Raw genomic sequence first — 21,344 nt, 5'->3', positions numbered from 1 at the left:
GCTGCTGCTGCCAGCGCTCCCCTCAGAAAGCCAGGAGCTGTGACTCAGGGGAGAGCCGGGCCTGCATGCAAGCGCATGCGCATGCGCGTGTTTTGGGAGAAGGGCTGAAATGGTGAAAGCTGAGGACAGAAATGACAGTGAGGCAGGGGTGCTTAGGACGGGGAAACATGTTAACCACAGGTGTGTAGGGTATGGGAAATCAACAACGTGTGTAGTACCCACTCCTCCTACCTTCCTGGGCTTGCGTGGCTCCCACCTGAATGAATAGAGCCGCTGTCCCTTGCTTCTCCTGGGGTGGTGGCGGAACGTGGTGCAAGGCCAGACACCCAGGCGCTGCCGCTCACCAGCTGTGTGCCACTGGGCAAGTCCCTTCACCTCCCGGCCCCTTGTCCTGTAGGAGATGCCAGGTCACCTTCACCACGGATCTCCCTCCGGCCTGCTCTGCAGGGACAGGGCTGGGGGCTCTGCAGGGACAGGGCTGTGTGCTCTGCAGGGACAGGGCTGGGGGCTCTGCAGGGACAGGGCTGGGGGCCGCTCTCAGGGACAGGGCTGTGTGCTCTGCAGGGACAGGGCTGGGGGCTCTGCAGGGACAGGGCTGGGGGCCGCTCTCAGGGACAGGGCTGTGTGCTCTGCAGGGACAGGGCTGGGTGCTCTGCAGGGACAGGGCTGGGGGCTCTGCAGGGACAGGGTTGGGTGCTCTGCAGGGACAGGGCTGGTGGTCCCTCTGCAGGGACAGGGCTGGGGGCTCTGCAGGGACAGGGTTGGGGGCTCTGCAGGGACAGGGCTGTGTGCTCTGCAGGGACAGGGCTGTGTGCTCTGCAGGGACAGGACTGGGGGCTCTGCAGGGACAGGGCTGGGGGCTCTGCAGGGACAGGGCTGGGGGCTCTGCAGGGACAGGGTTGGGGGCTCTGCAGGGACAGGGTTGGGGGCTGCTCTCAGGGACAGGGCTGGGTGCTCTCAGGGACAGGACTGGGTGCTCTGCAGGGACAGGGCTGTGTGCTCTGCAGGGACAGGACTGGGGGCTCTGCAGGGACAGGACTGGGTGCTCTGCAGGGACAGGGCTGGGGGCTCTGCAGGGACAGGACTGGGTGCTCTGCAGGGACAGGACTGGGTGCTCTGCAGGGACAGGGCTGGGGGCTCTGCAGGGACAGGACTGGGTGCTCTGCAGGGACAGGGCTGGGGGCTCTGCAGGGACAGGACTGGGTGCTCTGCAGGGACAGGGCTGGGGGCCGCTCTGCAGGGACAGGGCTGGGGGCTCTGCAGGGACAGGACTGTGTGCTCTGCAGGGACAGGGCTGGGGGCTCTGCAGGGACAGGGCTGGGTGCTCTGCAGGGACAGGACTGGGTGCTCTGCAGGGACAGGGCTGTGTGCTCTGCAGGGACAGGGCTGTGTGCTCTCAGGGACAGGGCTGGGGGCTCTGCAGGGACAGGGCTGGGGGCTCTGCAGGGACAGGGCTGGGGGCTCTGCAGGGACAGGGCTGGGTGCTCTCAGGGACAGGACTGGGTGCTCTGCAGGGACAGGACTGGGTGCTCTGCAGGGACAGGGCTGTGTGCTCTGCAGGGACAGGACTGTGTGCTCTGCAGGGACAGGGCTGTGTGCTCTCAGGGACAGGGCTGTGGGCTCTGCAGGGACAGGGCTGTGTGCTCTCAGGGACAGGGCTGGGGGCTCTGCAGGGACAGGGCTGTGTGCTCTGCAGGGACAGGGCTGTGTGCTCTGCAGGGACAGGGCTGGGGGCTCTGCAGGGACAGGACTGGGTGCTCTGCAGGGACAGGGCTGTGTGCTCTGCAGGGACAGGGCTGTGTGCTCTGCAGGGACAGGGCTGGGGGCTCTGCAGGGACAGGACTGGGTGCTCTCAGGGACAGGACTGGGTGCTCTGCAGGGACAGGGCTGTGTGCTCTGCAGGGACAGGGCTGTGTGCTCTGCAGGGACAGGGCTGGGGGCTCTGCAGGGACAGGACTGGGTGCTCTCAGGGACAGGGCTGGGGGCTCTGCAGGGACAGGGCTGGGGGCTCTCAGGGACAGGGCTGGGGACTCTGCAGGGACAGGGCTGGGGACTCTGCAGGGACAGGGCTGGGTGCTCTGCAGGGACAGGGCTGTGTGCTCTGCAGGGACAGGACTGGGTGCTCTGCAGGGACAGGGCTGGGGGGTGCTCTGCAGGGACAGGGCTGGGGGCTCTGCAGGGACAGGGCTGGGGGCTCTGCAGGGACAGGGCTGTGTGCTCTGCAGGGACAGGGCTGGGGGCTCTGCAGGGACAGGGCTGGGTGCTCTGCAGGGACAGGACTGGGTGCTCTCAGGGACAGGGCTGGGGACTCTGCAGGGACAGGACTGGGGGCTCTGCAGGGACAGGGCTGGGGGGTGCTCTGCAGGGACAGGGCTGGGGGCTCTGCAGGGACAGGGCTGGGCGCTCTGCAGGGACAGGACTGGGTGCTCTGCAGGGACAGGGCTGGGGGGTGCTCTGCAGGGACAGGGCTGGGGGCTCTGCAGGGACAGGGCTGGGTGCTCTGCAGGGACAGGACTGGGTGCTCTCAGGGACAGGGCTGGGGACTCTGCAGGGACAGGGCTGGGGGCTCTGCAGGGACAGGGCTGGGGGGTGCTCTGCAGGGACAGGGCTGGGGGCTCTGCAGGGACAGGGCTGGGGGGTGCTCTGCAGGGACAGGGCTGGGGGGTGCTCTGCAGGGACAGGGCTGGGGGCTCTGCAGGGACAGGGCTGGGGGCTCTGCAGGGACAGGGCTGGGGGCCGCTCTGCAGGGACAGGGCTGGGGGCTCTGCAGGGACAGGGCTGGGGGTGCTCTGCAGGGACAGGGCTGGGGGCTCTGCAGGGACAGGGCTGGGGGCTCTGCAGGGACAGGGCTGGGGGCTCTGCAGGGACAGGGCTGGGGGGGGCTCTGCAGGGACAGGGCTGGGGGCTCTGCAGGGACAGGACTTGGTGCTCTGCAGGGACAGGGCTGTGTGCTCTGCAGGGACAGGGCTGGGCGCTCTGCAGGGACAGGACTTGGTGCTCTGCAGGGACAGGGCTGGGGGCTCTGCAGGGACAGGACTGGGTGCTCTGCAGGGACAGGGCTGTGTGCTCTGCAGGGACAGGGCTGGGCGCTCTGCAGGGACAGGACTGGGTGCTCTGCAGGGACAGGACTGGGCGCTCTGCAGGGACAGGACTTGGTGCTCTGCAGGGACAGGGCTGGGGGCTCTGCAGGGACAGGACTTGGTGCTCTGCAGGGACAGGACTGGGTGCTCTGCAGGGACAGGGCTGGGGGCTCTGCAGGGACAGGACTGGGTGCTCTGCAGGGACAGGGCTGGGTGCTCTGCAGGGACAGGGCTGGGGACTCTGCAGGGACAGGGCTGGGGGCTCTCAGGGCTTGGGAAGTAAGAGTGAAAAGACCCTTTCCGGCGGCACCTCTTGCCTAGCTGTGGCCTTCAGTTCTGCAAGGCCAAGCCCCCAGTGAGCAACTGGGCATCGAAGAAGCAGAGTTAAGGTTGCTTCGGAAACAAGGAAAACAGAGGCTTGAGGGGCCCGGGGTTGGTTTCCTTGGGGCTTCTTTTGCGTTTGCTTGTTTGAAGGAGTGAGTCACACACGTTGTTCTCAAACGCTGAGCTACCACGTCTGTTCAGCCACTTCCTGAAGTCCTTGTCACCTCACACACATTCGCCAGCACAGGCTTAGGATGACACACTCATGCTCTGATTCTCTCTGGGCGCCACTGACACATCACTTGTCCCTTAAACTGGGCACTCCGGGGTCCTGCTATCTTACCTTTTCTGTCCTCATCACGTCGTCTGCACCTGGGTCCTCACACGATTCCCGTGGTTACCTAAAGACCCAGGAATCCCCTTCCCACGTTCTCCGACCTGATGCTTCCCCTAAGTTCTGGGTTAGGTGGCCACTGGCCCACTCCAGCCTGATGTCCCACGGGCACCTGCACTCCCGCGTCCCAGCCTCAGCCCTCACCCTCCCTCCCTGCTGTTCTCCTCGGTGGGTGTTCCCTACTCTGCTCCCTATCGGTGTCTGGCAGCCTCGCCCTGGGAAGCCTCCTGGACCACCCCCGCAGCCGCTGCCCGCACCCAGCCAGCGAACGAGCTGTCCACTGACTCCGGCTTTCCCTGTGTCCCTCCGGCCGTGCTGCCCTCAGAGGATGACTTCCTCCTCCAAGCCAACTCCTCTGTGGTTCGGTTTCCATTAGAAGAAAATCCCAAACCTTCAGGGTGACCTGAGTGAGAGGCCCTGGCCGCCTTCCTGACCTCTCACCTGCTGCCTCCTTCTCTGTCTCCACCCGCCAGCCAAGGTGAGCTGCTTGCAGTTCCGCCAGAGTGTCGCAGGCCCTTCATTCTTCTCCAGGTGTGGCTAGTCCCCAGCAGGTCTCTTTCCCTGGAGTCCCCTCCCCCTTCCCCAACCCGAGCTCCTCACCTGTGGGCCTCCCCCCTCCCCCCCTTTTCCCGGACCTCAGTAGCATCTCCTCCGCCTGGAGGCTTCCTCGGCCCTCTCTCAGATGTCAGCTGCTCCTCCTCCGAGGGACCATCCTGGCATCCTGCAGTGACCTTTATCACAGCCCTGATGGCGTCCTTTCGGGTGCTCCTCCAGAGCGGGGCGTGGTGATGACCTGGTCTCTGCTCCCCACACGGGGCCTGCCTCGCAACATGTGGGATCCATTAGCACATTTATAAAGAGAGAGGCCCTGGCCAGTTGGCTCAGTGGTAGAGCGTCGGCCTGGCGTGCGGGGGACCCGGGTTCGATTCCTGGCCAGGGCACATAGGAGAAGCGCCCATTTGCTTCTCCACCCCTCCCCCCCTCCTTCCTCTCTGTCTCTCTCTTCCCCTCCCGCAGCCAAGGCTCCCTTGGAGCAAAGATGGCCCGGGCGCTGGGGATGGCTCCTTGGCCTCTGCCCCAGGCGCTAGAGTGGCTCTGGTCGCAGCACAGCGACGCCCCGGAGGGGCAGAGCATCGCCCCCTGGTGGGCAGAGCGTTGCCCCCTGTGGGCGTGCCGGGTGGATCCCGGTCGGGCGCATGCGGGAGTCTGTCTGACTGTCTGTCCCGGTTTCTAGCTTCAGAAAAATACAAAGAGAGAGAGAGAGAGAGAAGCGCTTTCTCCGCGTGGTCTTGGGGCGGCACCAGGAGCTCCGGGTTCTAACGCACCCGGTGTGTTTAGGAGAGACAGCAGGGACGAGGCCCGTGGACGAGCACGCGTTCCAGCGCACGCTCACCACTAGCTGCCTCACAGGTTTCCTGGTACCACCTGTCACCGCTCCTCCACTTCGCCTGGGGGTGGGGGCTGACCAATCAGCTGCCATCCAGGAGCTGGTGGCTCACACCTCCCCGGGCGTCACTGCCAAGTTTAAGAGAAACAAGGTAGAGGCTCGGGCGTCAGCTGTCCAGGAGCCAGGAGTCAAGCTGACTTCCCCTCGGATTGGATTTGTGTCCGCACCTTCCACAGAGCAGCTTGCAGAACCGGAGCGCTCCCACGGCGGCAGAGCTGCGAATCCGGGCCCACGGTGGGCGGCAGGCGGGGAGGAGGGGGGAGGGCGGGGAGGAGGGGGGGGGGCGGGGAGGAGGGGGAGGGCGGGGAGGAGGGGGGTGGGGGGGGCGGGGAGGAGGGGGAGGGCGGGGAGGAGGGGGGTGGGGGGGCGGGGAGGCGGGGGAGGGCGGGGAGGAGGGGGAGGGCGGGGAGGGGGGGGAGGAGGGGGGGAGGGCGGGGAGGGGGGGGAGGAGGGGGGGCGGGGAGGAGGGGGGGGAGGAGGGGGGGCGGGGAGGAGGGGGGGGCGGGGAGGAGGGGGGAAGCAGGCGCTCCCAGGGTCAGTATTTCAGGCTGTTCCTGGAGAAATAACTGCAGAGTCAGCCGGTCAGAGAGGAGACAGGCGGGACCTCTTGTCTTCCTGCTCCACCCCCCTTGTTTCTTGGCACTTTGCCTGCCATCAGTTACTAAAATCTTTTCAACCCTGACAGGTTTGACAACCTCGTGAGGAAAAACGTGTGTCTTCGCACTGGGTGGGAGATCGAAACAACATCACGAAGCAAAAGCTTTTCCTATACAAGGGCTGGAACACTTGCCTTGCACAAAATGTTGGGAGTTATTGTCTTTGTCTCAGGGGTATAATTTTTCTCCTTGGACCTTTAGAGTTATTTCCGGAATTGTTAAGGCTGTTTTGAAAGCCACGTCTGAAGTTGAATGTGCTCGATACAGTCAGCGTGGGGAGTGGGAGGAAGGACGGGGAAATGGGGTCGCATCACAGTGAAGGATGAGAAAGTTTATGCCTTCAAATGCCAATGTCTAACATAAATGAGGGTACATTTTAAAACCTTGAGAACGATCACGCCTTAACAAAAACCTCTCGTGATTCTTCTAATGCAAAAGAATGGGACTCACAACAAATGGTTAGATGTTTAGGCTAGATTTAGAAAGAAAAACTGAGTAGAAAGAATTTCTTTCCATGGATACCAATATTTGATGTTGTGTTTGGTTATTATTCAATCGAAGGACTTTTCCTAAATAAAATATTATAAAAGTCAGAGTTAGTTATATGTTTCATCACAAAAGCACTTTTTAATTTAGAAAAAACTAAGTTGCACTGTGTTCCATGACAAGTGTTAATAAATCGCTTATTTTAAGAATTGTGTTTTGAGGCCCTGGCCGGTTGGCTCAGCGATACAGCATTGGCCCGGCATGTCAGGGCACACAGGAAAAGCACCCATCTGCTTTTCCACCCTTCCCCCTCTCCTTCCTCTCTATCTCTCTCTTCCCCTCCTGCAACCAAGGCTCAGTTGGAACAAGGTTGGCCTGGGCGCTGAGGATGGCTCCATGGCCTCCTCCTCAGGCATTAGGATGGCTCTTGCCACAACAGAGCAATGCCCCAGATGGGCAGAGCATCGCCCCCTGATGGGTATGCCGACTGGATTCCTGTTGTGCACATGCGGGAGATTGTCTGACTGCCTCCTCACTTCTAACTTCGAAAAAATACAAAAAAAAAAAAAGAAAAAAGAATTGTGTTTTGAGGCCCTGGCCAATGGCTCAGAGAATAGAGCATGGGCCCACCTAGTGTGTGGAAGTACTGGGTTGAATTCCTGGTCAGGACACACAGAAGAAGCGACCACTTGCTTCTCTCCCCCATCCTCTCCCCCTTCTCTCTCACTTCCCCTCCTGCAGCAAGTGACTCGATTGGTTCAAGTGTGGCCCTCGGTGCTGAGGATAGTTCCATTGGAGCACATCAGCCTCAGGCACTAAAAATAGCTTGGTACTTGAGCATCAGCCCCAGATAAGGTTGGCAGGTAGATCCTGGTCAGGGCACATGTGGGAGTCTACCTCACTATCTCCCCTCCTCTCACCTAAAAAAAAAAAAAAAGAATTGTGTTTCAAAAAAATATATGCTTGGCTATACCTTTTTAGAGCATAGCTATCAGAATGGAAAATGATTTTCAAATAGAAATATGAAACACATTAGGGTGGCTGTTATGTTTGAAGCTTGGATATTTTATTGAAGATTATTCATTTTAAGATTCAACAGTGCACAGTATATCTGGGGCAAGCCTGTGTTTTTGGCATCCTTTCCTTATCCTTAAGAAGAGAATCTAGGCCGGGACTTCCAGGCTCCAGAGAGGCACCTCCTCTCTGCTTCACAAGGGGACCTCTCAGTTTCTACAATAGGTTCCAATTTTTTAGCTGTGAGACCTTAGGTGAGTTACTTAACTCTTTGGTGCCTCAATCTCTTCATCAGTTGTTTGGAGATAATTGTCACTTCTTCACAGGTTTTCTGGAGGGTTAAATCAATTTATGTAGTCTTGGGACGGTTTATGACTGGTGCCTAGTAGACCCTCAATAGAGACGAACACTTACTGATATTGGAAAGCTCTCGCTCTTTCTGAAGAATTGGTATGAATTAAGAGAGACTAAGTTTTGCAACATCTTTTTAGTCCCTACCCTCAGACTTGGCAGTAGAGCAAATAACTTCAAAATTAGACCAGACGTCTTGTCTTCTATGCCATAGCATCAGTTGTTCAAAACAAAATAAAAGGACAAAGGGGGTAAAAATCCTGGCAAGGGGACAAGTGTGGAGAATTGTTTTAGAGCCGTCATTGTGTTCAGGTGGCCTGGCAGGCTCCCGTCAACACCACGAGATAGCTGTGTGCAGGAAATCAGAACCCATTGTGGGTCCGTAAAATGGATGTCTTTTCAGCTAAACAGATTGCTATCGGCCTAACAGAGCCGGCTCGGGTTCCTTTCTGCCGGTCATTTCCTTTCCACGGAGTGTCTGGAAGAACCACCCAGCCGGGTGTTTCTCAGGATTGCAGGTTTTTAGGTCAAACACAAACCCTAGGGAGTGCCTGGAAACTCCGGACAGAGGCAGCTACATTACGCACCAGCCGGATGACATCAACTCCACTGCTGTTGTGTGGCGGGGAAGCTGCTGTGCCCGAATTTGTGTAGATTCTCTCGCTGCAGGATCACCAGCAACCGGGACCACAGGTCAGAGCCTCGCTCTGCAGCAGCTGAAGGTTTCCTGGTGCGCTGCAGGCTCTGCGTGAGAACCACTCGCTCTTCCTTCATTCATTTCAGAAGCCGGGGGCCTCCTCCACGCTTTGCCAACCTCCAGCGATCCAGGATGGACGAGACCCAAGAGCCTCTGGCCATGACTGTCCACCTCCTTGCCCACGCTGGGCATGGCTCGCTTCTGCAGCACACTCTGGACCAGCTCCTGGACTGCATCTGCCCGGAGGTCCGTCTCTTCCTGGTGTCAGAGCGGGCCAGTCCCGTGAGGAACCATGACAGGGGCCACCCCAGGCGATCCCGCTTCCCGGGGATGTCTGTTTTGCTTTTTCTGCACGAAAGCCTCGGAGAGGAGCGGCTGTTCCGCGTGCTGGAATCCTTGCAGCGGTGGCCGTGGCAGTGCTACCCTGCCCCCAAGGCGCAGGGGAAGCCCCGTCCCTACCTTCTTGCCGACCAGGAGTTCTACAGCCTGGACAGTCAGATGCCCGTCTGGGGCGTGAGGCAGGTGCACTGCGGCACCGAGATCCTGAGAGTGACGCTCTACTGCGCCTTTGATAACTACGAGGACGCCATCAGCCTCTACGAGATGATCCTGCAGAGAGAGGCCGCCGTGCAGAAGAGCAGCTTCTGTTTCTTTGTGCTCTACGCCACCGAGAGCTTCACCCTGCAGCTGTCGCTGAAGCAGCTGCCCCTCGGAATGTCGGTGGACCCCAAGGAGTCTTCGGTGCTGCAGTTTAAGGTTCAAGAGATTGGCCAGTTAGTGCCTCTCTTGCCCCATCCGTGTGTCCCCATCAGCCGCAGCAGGTGGCAAACGCAGGACTACGATGGCAACAAGATTCTGCTCCAGGTAGTCCCGTTCGCCTCTATGGTCTTGTGGATGCACCTGGGAGGGGGGGTAGGCCTGAGAGGTGATTTAATTGGGGGGGCTCTCGGCCTTGATTGTACATCAGAATCTCTGGGGTGCTTACAAAAATTCCCAGGCCGGTCAGGTTGGAATCTTTGGAGGTGCCCAGACATGGACATTTTAAAAATGCTCCTTGGATGATTCTAATGTGTAGCATGTAGCAGCGTTGAGAGTCACTGATCTAATAAAATCCCCTTGTCTGACAGATAAGTAAGTTCAGGCTCTGTGGGCAGACAGCTGCTTCAGACCATTTGTTGACTGACTGCTTGTTTTGAGGGGACATAAGTTTGTCTCTTCAGGAAAGGTACATATTCCGAAGCTCGTTTGGCATAAACAAGCACGTGTTTCTTTTTATTGTATCGGCAGACATGCAGCTAAGTTCATGTTTATGTTCTTGTTAGTCATTTAAAGTGAAAGAACATAGTCTTTCGTGAAGTAATTCTTTTTCTTCTTCCTCCGTAGCATTTCTTGATGTCTCCTCTCGCAGTTCTGACTCTCAGCGGCCCTCACTGGGACCCTCTTCCTTCCTCTTCGGTTCTCTCATTTCCTTTCCATTCTCCGTTCCTGTCCCCACGGCACCCACACTGCTTGATTCTGCCTTGAAAGAACACTTGTGGGCATTGCTCAGAGGGCTGCTGCTATAGAATAGCAGGTTCAAGAAACTGGCTTCAACTTTTTAAAACAAATTTTTATTAATTTTAATTTATAGTGTTTACATGGATTCAAGTGTCCCACTGAAATAACTCCCTCACCCCCACCCCCGTGTCCACCCCAAACCCCCCTTGCCCCCCTCCCGTCTAAACCCTCCCCCCATCCTCTGGGATTTGCTGTCCTGCTATCTATATCTCTGTGTTATGTATTATATATATAGTTTCACAAATCCCTTTACCTTCTCGGACCCCATCCCCTCATCCCCTTCCCTCTGAAAGTTCCTGATCTGGTCTGATCTCGGAAGCTACGCAGGGTCAGGCCTGGTTAGTACTTGGTGGCTTCAACTTTTAAATGAGCAAGCGCCCTGCTTGGGGGTTGCTCACCATCCGCACTTGATCTTAGCCGAAAGGCCAGGAAGCGGTTGCTTACTGTCTATATAACTCTTCTCTGTGCAATTTTTGTTTCCTTCAATTTAAGAGAAATCTTTTTTTTGCAATCTCTTGGAATCACATTTGGTAAGAGACAATATTATTTTCCCTTTATGATGTCAGTCTGCCCTTTAAAAGCTTAATCATTTTTCAGTGATGTACATATATGTTCTTGTTCCTATAGTGTTTAGAGCCCATTGAATGACAGATGATCTTCTTGTTCATCAAGATCATATCCCTGAAACTTGAAAAGATGAAGAACCTAGTTCTCCATTTCTAACATGTTACAAGTATTCTTTAGAAAGATGGGCTCTGAATAATTAGAATTTCTACAAATGTATTACAACTTGCCATTTTGGGGGGAGGCAGAAGGAACTTTATTGTTCCTCAAGGAATTTATCTCACTCACTCAGTATTATGTTTCTTCTACAAATGCTTCATTCTGACTGCAAACATCTGCATTTCTGTAACAATAATGCGGCACTCGCTTTTGCCATATGGTCTAAGGATTTTAAACCTTTCATAAAAAGTTGACATTTTCGCCTCTTCAAAAGATTGCAGAGACGGCCAGCCATGTGATGAAAATCACTTTTAATTTTCTCGATAAGACTTTATAAATACCTAATGTCCAATAATTAGGGGCATAATTTATAGAGTCTATATTTCTATATGCAAAAAAAAAATGTTTATATTTTTTAGAAAGCAAATTTTATTTATTCAGCAAGTCTCCAGTGATTGTTTACCATGTGTTAGGCACTGTGCCAATTACTGGAAATGCAGCGATGAAGAATTTATCTGGGCCCCCTGCCCTAGACGTCCAAGTCTGGAGGCAGACCCAGAGGAGACAGCGGGCAGGTGCACCAAACACTGTGGGGTAGGACATGGGGCGTACAGGCTGCTGGCCAGGGAGCAAAAACATCAATTATGATGATGATAACCAACTCTTAGCACAACTATGCCCCAGGCACTCTTATCGTTTAATCTTCTCAAAAACCCTGTGATGTTGATACTTAATTATCCCCCTTTACAGGTGAGGAGACTAACGCACAGAAAGATCAGGTAACTTGTCTCAAGTCCCACAAGTAATGAAAGGCAGAGCCAGTACTTAGGGGCCTCTAACCCAGATCCGATGGTACCAAGAAGGCTTCCAAAAGAAAATGACGCGCAAGCTTGGAGAGAACAGGAGTGGGAGTTTCTAGGACTAAGGGTTAGAGGAGACACGGCCCAGACGGAGGAGAAAAGACACGCAAACCCCGGCACTAGGAGAGAACAAACAATGTCGAGTGAACTGAAAGAAGTTCAGTTTTGGTCAGTGGGGCTTGAAAGGGAGGAAGTGGTGATTATCCGGCCGGGGTAAGAAGGAGCAGGCTGGGGCGTGTGCGCTAGGCCATCCTGAAGGGCGTTGAGCTTATCTCCAGAAGAGCGGGCAGCCACTGAAGCAGGAAGGTGACGGGATCACAACTGTTTTCAAACTCCTCTGGCGCTGGAGTGGAGAATGGATTAGAGCAGGGGTCCCCAAACTTTTTACACAGGGGGCCAGTTTACTGTCCCTCAGACTGTTGGAGGGCCGGACTATAAAAAAAACCTATAAACAAATCCCTATGCACACTGCACATATCTTATTTTAAAGTAAAAACAAACAAACAAACAAAAAAAACAAATGGGAACAAATACAATATTTAAAATAAAGAACAAGTAAATTTAAATCAACAAACTGACCAGTATTTCAATGGGAACTATGGGCCTCCTTTTGGCTAATGAGATGGTCAATGTGCTCCTCTCACTGACCACCAATGAAAGAGGTGCCCCTTCCAGAAGTGCGGCGGGGGCCGGATAAATGGCCTCAGGGGGCCGCATGCGGCCCGCGGGCCGTAGTTTGGGGACCCTTGGATTAGAGGGAGGTGCCGGCGTCCCTGGGGAGCCCCTTCAGCCGGCTGCCTGCCGCAGTAATTCAGACCAGAGCTGATGACAGCCTGCCCTAGGCTTGGCGGCCGTAGGCATGAAGCAGAGGAAGGCCCGAGGGGATCTCTGGGAGGCAGTCAATGGGGATCTGCCACATCGCGGATGAAGAGAGGTAGACGATGCTCTCTCTTGTGTAACACAGGCTGAGGTCGCCGTAGTCTAAGGCAAGGAAAAGAGTAAGTGGAACAGGGTTCGTGTGAAGGGGAGATGAGGTCAGTTTTGGAAATGTTGAGTGTGGTGGAGCTGAGGCCTCAGAGACAGTTGGATAGATAAGTGAGAGGCTTAAGGAACAGGTCTGAGCTGCAGTTATACTTCCGGGAGCATTCGTCATTCAGGTCACAGTCAGGTGCTATAGGAGAGTGTGTACAGTGAGAAGAGAAGAGGGCCCAGGATAGCACTGAAGAATTACGCTCTAACAGGGGAAGAGGCTCCTCCCAGGGGCACTAGGAAGGGTGGAGGGGCAGGAAGAATAAAACCCAGAAGATTGGGTTAACATAGAAGCCTAAGGAGAAGAAGATTTCAAATGTGAAGGGGAAAGGTCAGCCTTGTAAAATTCTACCAGACCACAGTAAAAATGACAAGGAGACTGACTGTCCCCCTACAATTGATCTCGGCAAGAGCGATTTCAATGGAGTGGTAGGAGGCAAAGTCAGTGTCAGAGGAAAGGGAAATAAGGGAAGGTTAGTAGAAAAAATGAGTGTGGACAAGTTTTGTTTGTTTTTGTTTTTTAAAATATTTTATTTATTGATTTTTTTAGAGAGAGAGGAGTGAGAGAGAGAGACAGAGAGAGAGAGAAGGGGGAGGAGCAGGAAGCATCAACTCCCATATGTGCCTTGACCAGGCAAGCCCAAGGTTTCGAACCGGCGACCTCAGTGTTCCAGGTCGACGCTTTATCCCACTGCGCCACCACAGGTCAGGCTGTTTTTGTTTTTTTAAGCGAGAGGAGGGGAGACAGAGACAGACTCCTGCATAAGCCCCCACTGGGATCCACCTGGCAACTCCCATCTGGGTCTCTGATGCTCTGCCCATCTGGGGCCATCCTCACAACTGAGCTATTTTTATCACCTGAGGTTGAGGCTCCACAGAGCAATGGCTGTTGGAAGGGAAGAGAGAGAAAAAAGAGAGAGAAGGGGAAGGGTGGGGAAAGGGGTGGAGAAGCAGATAGTTGCTTCTCCTGTGTGCCCTGACCAGTAATCGAACCTGGGACTTCCACATGCTGGGTCAGTGCTCCACCACTGAGACAACCAGCTAGGGTGTGGACAAGTCTTATAAAGAGGTTTGACTGTGAAGGAGAGGACACAGAGAGGTGGCAGGGGGAAGAGAGTTAAAAGAATGTGTTTTTCAAGATGGACTTAAGCAGATTTCATTGGTCTTGGCAAGGAAGATCTATCTACTTTATCTCTCTCTCTCTCTCTCTCTCTCTCTCTCTCTCTCTCTCTCTCTCTATCATCTATCTCTCTATCTCTCTATCTCTATCATCTCTCTATCTATCATCTATCTATCTCTCTATCTATCATCTATCTATCTATCTATCTATCTATCTATCTATCTATCTATCACCTATCTACCTATCAATTATCTATCATCTATCTATCTCTCTATCATCTATCTATCTACCTATCTATATGAGAAACAGATTGAGTGAAGCAATAAGACAATAAAGTGGGAGAAGTTGAATAACTGATAGGGGAGGACCCCCAGGAGGGCAGACATCGGTGGACTCACTGCACAGCAGAGAGCCGTCACTCACGCTGTGAAGAGGATAGGAAAAGTCGCAATGGTAGGACACTGAGAGAGTTGCTAATTAACAACAGCTTTTGTCTTCTCTGTAATCTAGACAGTGAGACCATCTGGTGAGAGAGAGGCAGAGGTTGTGCCATTGCTTGAGGACAGTTCAGAAGGTTTGAAACAACTGTCATGGTGAACGGAGAGCGGTGGCTAGAGAAGCAGGAGGCTTCCCGGTGGCCCTAATCTGAACAGTCATGTGCCTGGATCAGCAGCCTGGGTGCGAGTTCAGGAGATGTGAGCAGGTGGAGGGGCCCAGGGCTGGGAGGGCTGGAGGGACAGAGTGACAGAGAGGGAGCCGTGCGGGGCAGCTGGAGGTATTGGAGGTACCGGGAAATGGTTGGACCGAGGGCCTTCAGACTCACGCTGACTACGGAAAGCGGTGAAGACAGAAGTGGGTCGAGGAGAGCAGGCGGAGGAGGTGTTGCTATTAAGAGCAGATGCAATGGGAGAACTGAGTGCTGGCGCTCAGAGTGGGTGGAGGCCTGAGAGTGCTCGGCTTCAGTCGGGTCCTGCAAAGGGGGAATGTGTTAAGGTGACAGGCCCAGTGGAGGGGCCATGGGACTGGGTGAGCAGAGTTGAGAGGAGGGAGGGCCCACGGGCTCTGGTTCCGGATCAGGCAGGCACTGCTGGAGGCCCCGGGATGCCCCAGGGCTGGCTGTGGCTTCAGGACCAACTTTGTTCTGATGTGAGACTGACTCAGGGGTGCGGGGAACGTATTCAGGCTTCTCTTTCCATTCATGGTTGTTAGAAAATTAACTGATGTCCCCAAGAAATAAACTTATGGATTTTCTCATTTTTACTTCTGGAAAATAAAAACAAAAAATGAGAAAATAGGTCAATTTTTCTTCAAATATCACAGACACATTTATTGTTTTGCTGTTGACAGTTAGGTCTTAGAAGTTAACATTTCTTTTCAAGTGAGAGGACGGGAGACAGAAAGTAAGACTCCCACATGCACCCCCCACTGGGATCTACCTGGCAAATCCCTCTGAGGCCATGCTCTACCTCCCCACCCCTAGCAACCCTGTTACTGGTTGGTTGACAACCTAGCTATTTTTAGTGCCTGAGGCAGGCTCCAGAGAGTCATCCTCAGTGCTGGGGTGGGGCCCAACTTGCTTGAACCAATGGAACCATGGCTGCAGGAGGGGAAGAGAGACAAGGGGGGAAGGGAGGGGTGGAGAAGAAAATGGGTGCTTCTCCTGTGTGCTCTGATCAGGAACTGAACCCAGGGCATCCACATGCCGGGCCAAGGCTCTACCACTGAGCAAACTAGCCAGGGCTGATGTTAACATTTTTTAATGTTTCATACCATGCATTTAAATATAATCATTTAGAAAATGAACCCTAAAAGTAACCCATCAACACCAAATACTGGTGAAGAGGAGGAGTAATCTAAACTCTGACTTATTGCTGTTGGGAATGCAAACTAGTGTAGTCACTTTAGAAGATAATTTGTCACTTTCATACAAAAGTAAACACCCTCTTACAGTAAGATCCAGCAATATTCTTGTTGGTATTGATGCAAATGAGTCAAAAAAAGAAAAACTTACGGATTTCTTCCACCAAGTTGGGCAGTCTAATACCGACCCCAAAGGATTTCTGGTTGAGGAAATACCATGGCAGTTTCTATTTCCAGAAGAAACGACGTCCCCGGGTCTAATAAAAAGGGAGGATACAATGTCAGACGATTCTCCCGGAGACAAAGTGAGCAGCTCAGGCCTTTGAAGGACTGTGCTTACTGCTTCTCTTCAGCGCAGCCGAGTTACGGCCTGTCGGCCAGTCTGCTCTTAGCACTTCGTGAGTAGAAAACATAGGTGACACGTGTTCATCTCTCCTTTGTCCGACAGATCGCCTCGAACCCAGGACTTGGTGTTAGGGAAAGCGAGCTTTCCTTTCTGAACGGTGCCTCCGGAGCAGACACGCTGCCCCAGGGCTCCCAGGGGGCCCTCGTCTCCACGAGGAGGACCCTCGAGCTGAGAAGGCGGAGGAGCCGGGGCCGGAGGTTCAAGGTGGGTTCTCTGGAGTTCCCCGAGCCCAGCGGGAGCCCAGCGTCACACAGCGCCCCCGGCACCTCGCGGGAAAGGGGCTCGTCCCGGGCCAGCGTCCCGGGCACAGGGGCCCTGCTGCCCCTGCGCTCCACCCACCCCGAGCCTGGAGCCAGAAGGAAGGTCTTCAGTCGGGAAAACGGCTTGGAGAAGCTGGAGGCAGAGACCAATGTTGACACGGGGTGCACCGTGGTCAGCTCTGAACCCAGGCCATCTTTTCTGAACAGACTCCCCAGGGCTCTGCACAGCAGCCAGCCGCCGCCAGCCTCCTCCGTAGGGGCCGCTGCCTCCAGAAGCAACAGAGCCTCGAAGGGAAGGGTCCATCTTCTGTCACTTGCTGCCCACAGGGACCTTGGTGCAAGGAAGATCATCTCCAAAGGCCCCCTTCACCTACCGGCTCAGGGGGAAGAGAAAGAAGGCGGAGAAGAAGAATTCTTTATATAGCACAAAACCCATAGTGTGGTTTTCTAAAACACCAGACCAAACGCAGTGTTCCAGAAACGGAGCACTGTTTATTGTTCTTCTGAGGGGGCCTGAATGCTAGCTATGCACAGGTCTGTATTGCTTTTATTTCAACTCTTCAAGGTCTAATGGCGCTGTAAGCGGTTGTTTATTCGCCGTCATGGTCATAAGGGAACACAGCTAACAAACGCCAAGGGAAAAAGCTTGCGCCTCGGTCCCGGGAGACACGCTAACCCAGCAGGGAGTGTTGAGTTCAGCACCTAGCAGGATAATTGCACTGTATGCAGATGAGTTGAATGTGTTACACAGTGTTGATGAGTGTCTGTAATTTGGCTTTAACTTTTACTGGGGTTACAGAGCTCATCCCCCTGGAGAGCATGGACTATTTATTCGTTAGTGTTTTTTTCATTTCTATGTGACCTCCTTTCATAACTAGGCCCTGTTCACCACATACCCTCTAGTGGCTTTGACTTTCAAGTTGTTTGCCTCTGGAATGAGTTAACATGCAAAGTGTTTTGAAAATTGAAAGTAATTGATTTTTCCCCCTGTTTAATGAGCAGAAACACCGGAAGCCAAAAGAATCAGGTTAAAAGTGAACACCTAGAGGTAGGGTTTTCCTGCCCCTCCGTTTCTCATCTGCTTCTGCACAACTACATGGGGCCAGTGGTTCACCTTATTAACCCGAGAGGAATGTGACAGAGATCTCCACAGAGCGTGGCGGGAAGGTTGCGTTGGTTGGGTTACTGGAGTAGGACTTGGGTTCCTCTGGCCGGAACGTTGCGTTGGTTGGGTTACCGGAGTAGGACTTGGGTTCCTCTGGCCGGAACGTTGCGTTGGTTGGGTTACCGGAGTAGGACTTGGGTTCCTCTGGCTGGAACGTTGCGTTGGTTGGGTTACCAGAGTAGGACTTGGGTTCCTCTGGCCGGAACGTTGCGTTGGTTGGGTTACTGGAGTAGGACTTGGGTTCCTCTGGCCATGTTTGACTTCCTACATTCCTTTGCAATATTCATTCATTCACTCATTCATTCAACAAATATTTATTGGGTGCCTAAGTTTGAATAAGACATTGATATATGGTGCACATGCATTCGGTGGCCATCAAGTCAAATGTGTTTATGGTTTCACCACCATGATAAATCTATTCTATCAACTCAAGAATACATTGGAATCCAAATTTATTTCTCTAGGAACTTTTCCCGCAATTCAGTCGCACATTTGTTGCACGTGACCGTGGTCAGCTTCCACAACCGGCAGATGGAGACTGGGCATAGAATGCGTCGCAATTATAACTGTAACAGGAAAATTTCAGCTGCTCATATGCTCTAGTGTTTTGGTTGGGTCTATCTTCACATTTTAAAAAGTCTGATGTCTGTATGTTTCAGTGAATTGATAACGTTATTCTTTTTTTTATCATATATATATTTTTTATTTCTCTATCACAGGTGACATTCAATATTATTTTGTATTAGTTTCAGGTGGACAGCCTCATGGTTAGACAATCATATATTTTACAAAACGTTCCCTCAGTATTTCAAGATCCCATCTGGCCCCATACAGAATTATTACAATATTATTGACTATAGTCCCTGTGCTGTTCTTCACATCCCTGTGACTATTTTGTAACTGCCAATTTGTACTTCTTACTCCCTCCCCCCTTTCACCCAGTCCCCAAAGTCCCTCCGCTCTGGCTACCACCAGTCTATTTTCCGTGTCTGTGAGTCTGGGCCGCTTTTGTTTGTTTATATTTTTCTTTAGATTCCACATATAAGTAAAAGCAGATGGCATCTGTATTTCTTTGACTGACTTATTTCACATAACATAATACCCTCTAGTTTTATCCATACTGTTGCAAATGGTAAGATTTTATTCTTTTTTATGGCCGAGTAATATTCCACTGCACATATTGACCACAGTCTGATACTCTAGGAACTTTCTTTGTCCAGGACAGATGTTACATAAAATAACAAATATGGATTTATCTCTATCTTTGAGAGATCTGGCTCATTAGTACCTGCCACTGGGGAGAAGAGTGTGTTCAGCCCTAAGGACGAATCTTATGACAGCAAGACTGGGCTGAGTTCAGGGTGCTCTGCCTAGCTTAGGACGACACAAACGGATGAGAGTTGCTAATGGACGAAGACATGACTTCTAAACTGATGTCTTTACAACATCAATATATTCTCATTCTTATTTTCTCTCTTTCTTCTAGATTAAGGTAGACCTTAGCAAGTGGGACAGAGAACCTGATTTCGGTATGGTTTCCTATAATAACATTTAGGAAGGAAAGTCTCATTTAAGCTGAGCTATCCAGCTGCTTTGAAAAGCACAGCAGGGGAACGCTCTGACGTTTCTTCTCCACCTTTAAGAGGCTACCTACATTTCTTTAACGTAATACACAGGGAAGAATGTAAGTGCATGGAAATGAGGAAGGTTATTGAGAAATTTGAATGAATACCTTACAAAATTGAATTGTAAAATTAAACACTCTTAAAATGTCAGCCACTCTATCCTACTCCACAGAGGAATCCAATTTGCAGCACCGTTGAATGCAAGCAGCAGAGGGCGAGGTGGAAGAGGCCCGGAGTTTGGTGTCAAGCTTTAAAATGGACTCGTTTTAACTTTTGGTGATGGGCATTCAACACAGTCAGCAGTTCAAATGCTAATGAGAGGTCCACCTGAAACCTATGTACTCATATTAACGCATGCCACCCCATTTAATTTAATTTTCTAAATAAAAAAGAAAAGAAAGAAAAACTGACTGTTTCTGTGACCCTGAACTGTCAGCCCCTTTGGTCCTCTGTTGTCTTATCTACTATAATGCCAGGTTGTTAGAAGAATCAAGATGATGCATAAGGAATGCATTTGGATATTGTCAAGCATTATAAATATGCAAGATGGCATTAGTGCCTGGTCCTTCAGGCCCACACTTAAAAAATGTCACGGTGGCAAATGAAGAATTTTTTGAAACAAGTTTTAGTAAAATCAATGATACAATAAAAAAATACAGTGATGTAATGATTCCAAATAAAAGAAGTCTTTCTAAGAGTTTTAGTGTGTGTGCCATTTACTTTCATCTGTTGAATAGGAGAATTACAGAGAGAAAGAATTGAAGTATATTTTAAAGCTCAATCGAGATTATATGGAAGAGGTTAACTATACACAAATTTAATCCAACTTATCATATTAGTCAGACTCCTAACTATAATGATACTGTATTCCCTAATAGGTATAATGGGTCACTTTTTCAATCTGAGGGACTCTTGGTGATCTGAGTATTTCATTTTCCCTTATAAGGGCTGCACTGCTGTTGCTTGGCTATTGTTAACCTTGTTAACCGTGTTTCACACTTTTTTTGCAAGTGTTATTTGGACAATACTAAACATTAATAGAAACAGTAACATTTGCAGATTCGTGGCTGCTTTGCTGGTTAGGGGAAGCAGAGCAGTGAACTTGGGGTGCACACACCCTGACTTAGGAAAGGACGTGGACCAACGCCTCAGCTGCGCCTACTATCTACCCTCTGCATCAGGGGTTGGGAACCTTTTTGGCTGAGAGAGCCATGAATTCCACATATTTTAAAATGTAATTCTGTGAGAGCCATACAATATGTTTAACACTAAATACAAGTAAATGTGTGCATTTTATGTAAGACCAACACTTTTTAAAATACAATAAGTCTCTCAATTCTTTTTAATAACGTTGTTATGCTGTTGCTAACCAATGATGAATAAAGTACTTCTTACCATTAATGTGACTTCTGGTGCTGCATGGTTTTGCTGATGGCTTTGTAGTCTGGTTGATATGTGGTGAGGTTAAGCTTCATGCAGGCGTTAACACTTCCATCCGTTAAACGTGATCGTAGGTTGGTCTTAACGTTCTTTAGATGTGAGAAAGACTGCTCACATGCATATATAGAGCCAAACATTGTCAGTACAGCAATACTCACACGTTGCAGTGTGTGGTATGTGATGGGAAGTGAGTTCCAAGTTTTGACAATCAGCTGGTCTGCGGGTTTAAGTTTTTTCATTTCTCCCCACTTGTGTTTGCTCGCCAACTCTGCTTGCTGTTGTGCAAGTCTTTCCAAATCTTCATTCAGTGACTTGAACTTATTCACCCACATGTCTGAGGCCTTCAGGTCAGCAGCTTGTAGCTCAAAATCTCTGATGGAGACACTGGGGATGTAACTCAGGTCGGTGCTGTCCACTGCACACTCGTGTGGATGGGTGATGAAGTTAAAAAGACGAGTGCACTCACAAAATTCTCCAAAGTGTGCTTTGAATGACTGCAGGAGATTAGATGTGAAGCCCGTTAGCTGCTGGAGATGAAGATGTTGAGCAAGGTCACTTGCTGTGCATGCATCTTTAAACTCTCCCAGTTTTTCAAAGTGTAGTAAAACAACCTGTTTCAATGTCAACAATGAAGAGTTCCAGCTTGTTTTCAAATGCAAACACTGCTTGTTGAAGGGATAAGACTGTATTTCCAACGCTTTGCATTTTCATGTTGAGCTGGTTCAAATGTTCAGTCATGTCCATGAGATAGTAGAACTTCAGGAGCCACTCAGTGTTAGCTAACTCAGGATACTCAACATTTTTCATTTCAAGAAAAGTCCAGATTTTGCTCAGACAAGCCGCAAAACAG

General features: G+C 51.7%; 1 protein-coding gene across 1 annotated transcript; it reads left to right on the top strand.

The window, feature by feature from the left end:
• The first annotated feature begins 8,581 nt into the window (after positions 1–8,581).
• FAM124B (family with sequence similarity 124 member B) lies at positions 8,582–17,310 on the top strand. The gene is made up of 2 exons (XM_066345887.1): positions 8,582–9,313; positions 16,047–17,310. Exons 1-2 carry the CDS (start codon positions 8,582–8,584, stop codon positions 16,686–16,688), a joined length of 1,374 nt encoding a protein of 457 aa, XP_066201984.1. The 3' UTR covers positions 16,689–17,310.
• The last annotated feature ends 4,034 nt before the right edge of the window (positions 17,311–21,344 follow it).

The sequence above is a fragment of the Saccopteryx leptura genome, chromosome 7 (genome assembly GCF_036850995.1).
Source record: "Saccopteryx leptura isolate mSacLep1 chromosome 7, mSacLep1_pri_phased_curated, whole genome shotgun sequence".
Taxonomy (NCBI): domain Eukaryota; kingdom Metazoa; phylum Chordata; class Mammalia; order Chiroptera; family Emballonuridae; genus Saccopteryx; species Saccopteryx leptura.
This window is presented reverse-complemented; position numbering and strand designations above follow the sequence as displayed.

What these genes read in the sequence shown, in the direction of transcription:
- FAM124B (XM_066345887.1), top strand. Translation starts at nt 8,582, where the DNA reads ATGGACGAGACCCAAGAGCCTCTGGCCATGACTGTCCACCTCCTTGCC. An exon ending in GCAACAAGATTCTGCTCCAG is followed by an intron (nt 9,314 to 16,046) that starts GTAGTCCCGTTC and finishes TTTGTCCGACAG; the next exon opens with ATCGCCTCGAACCCAGGACT.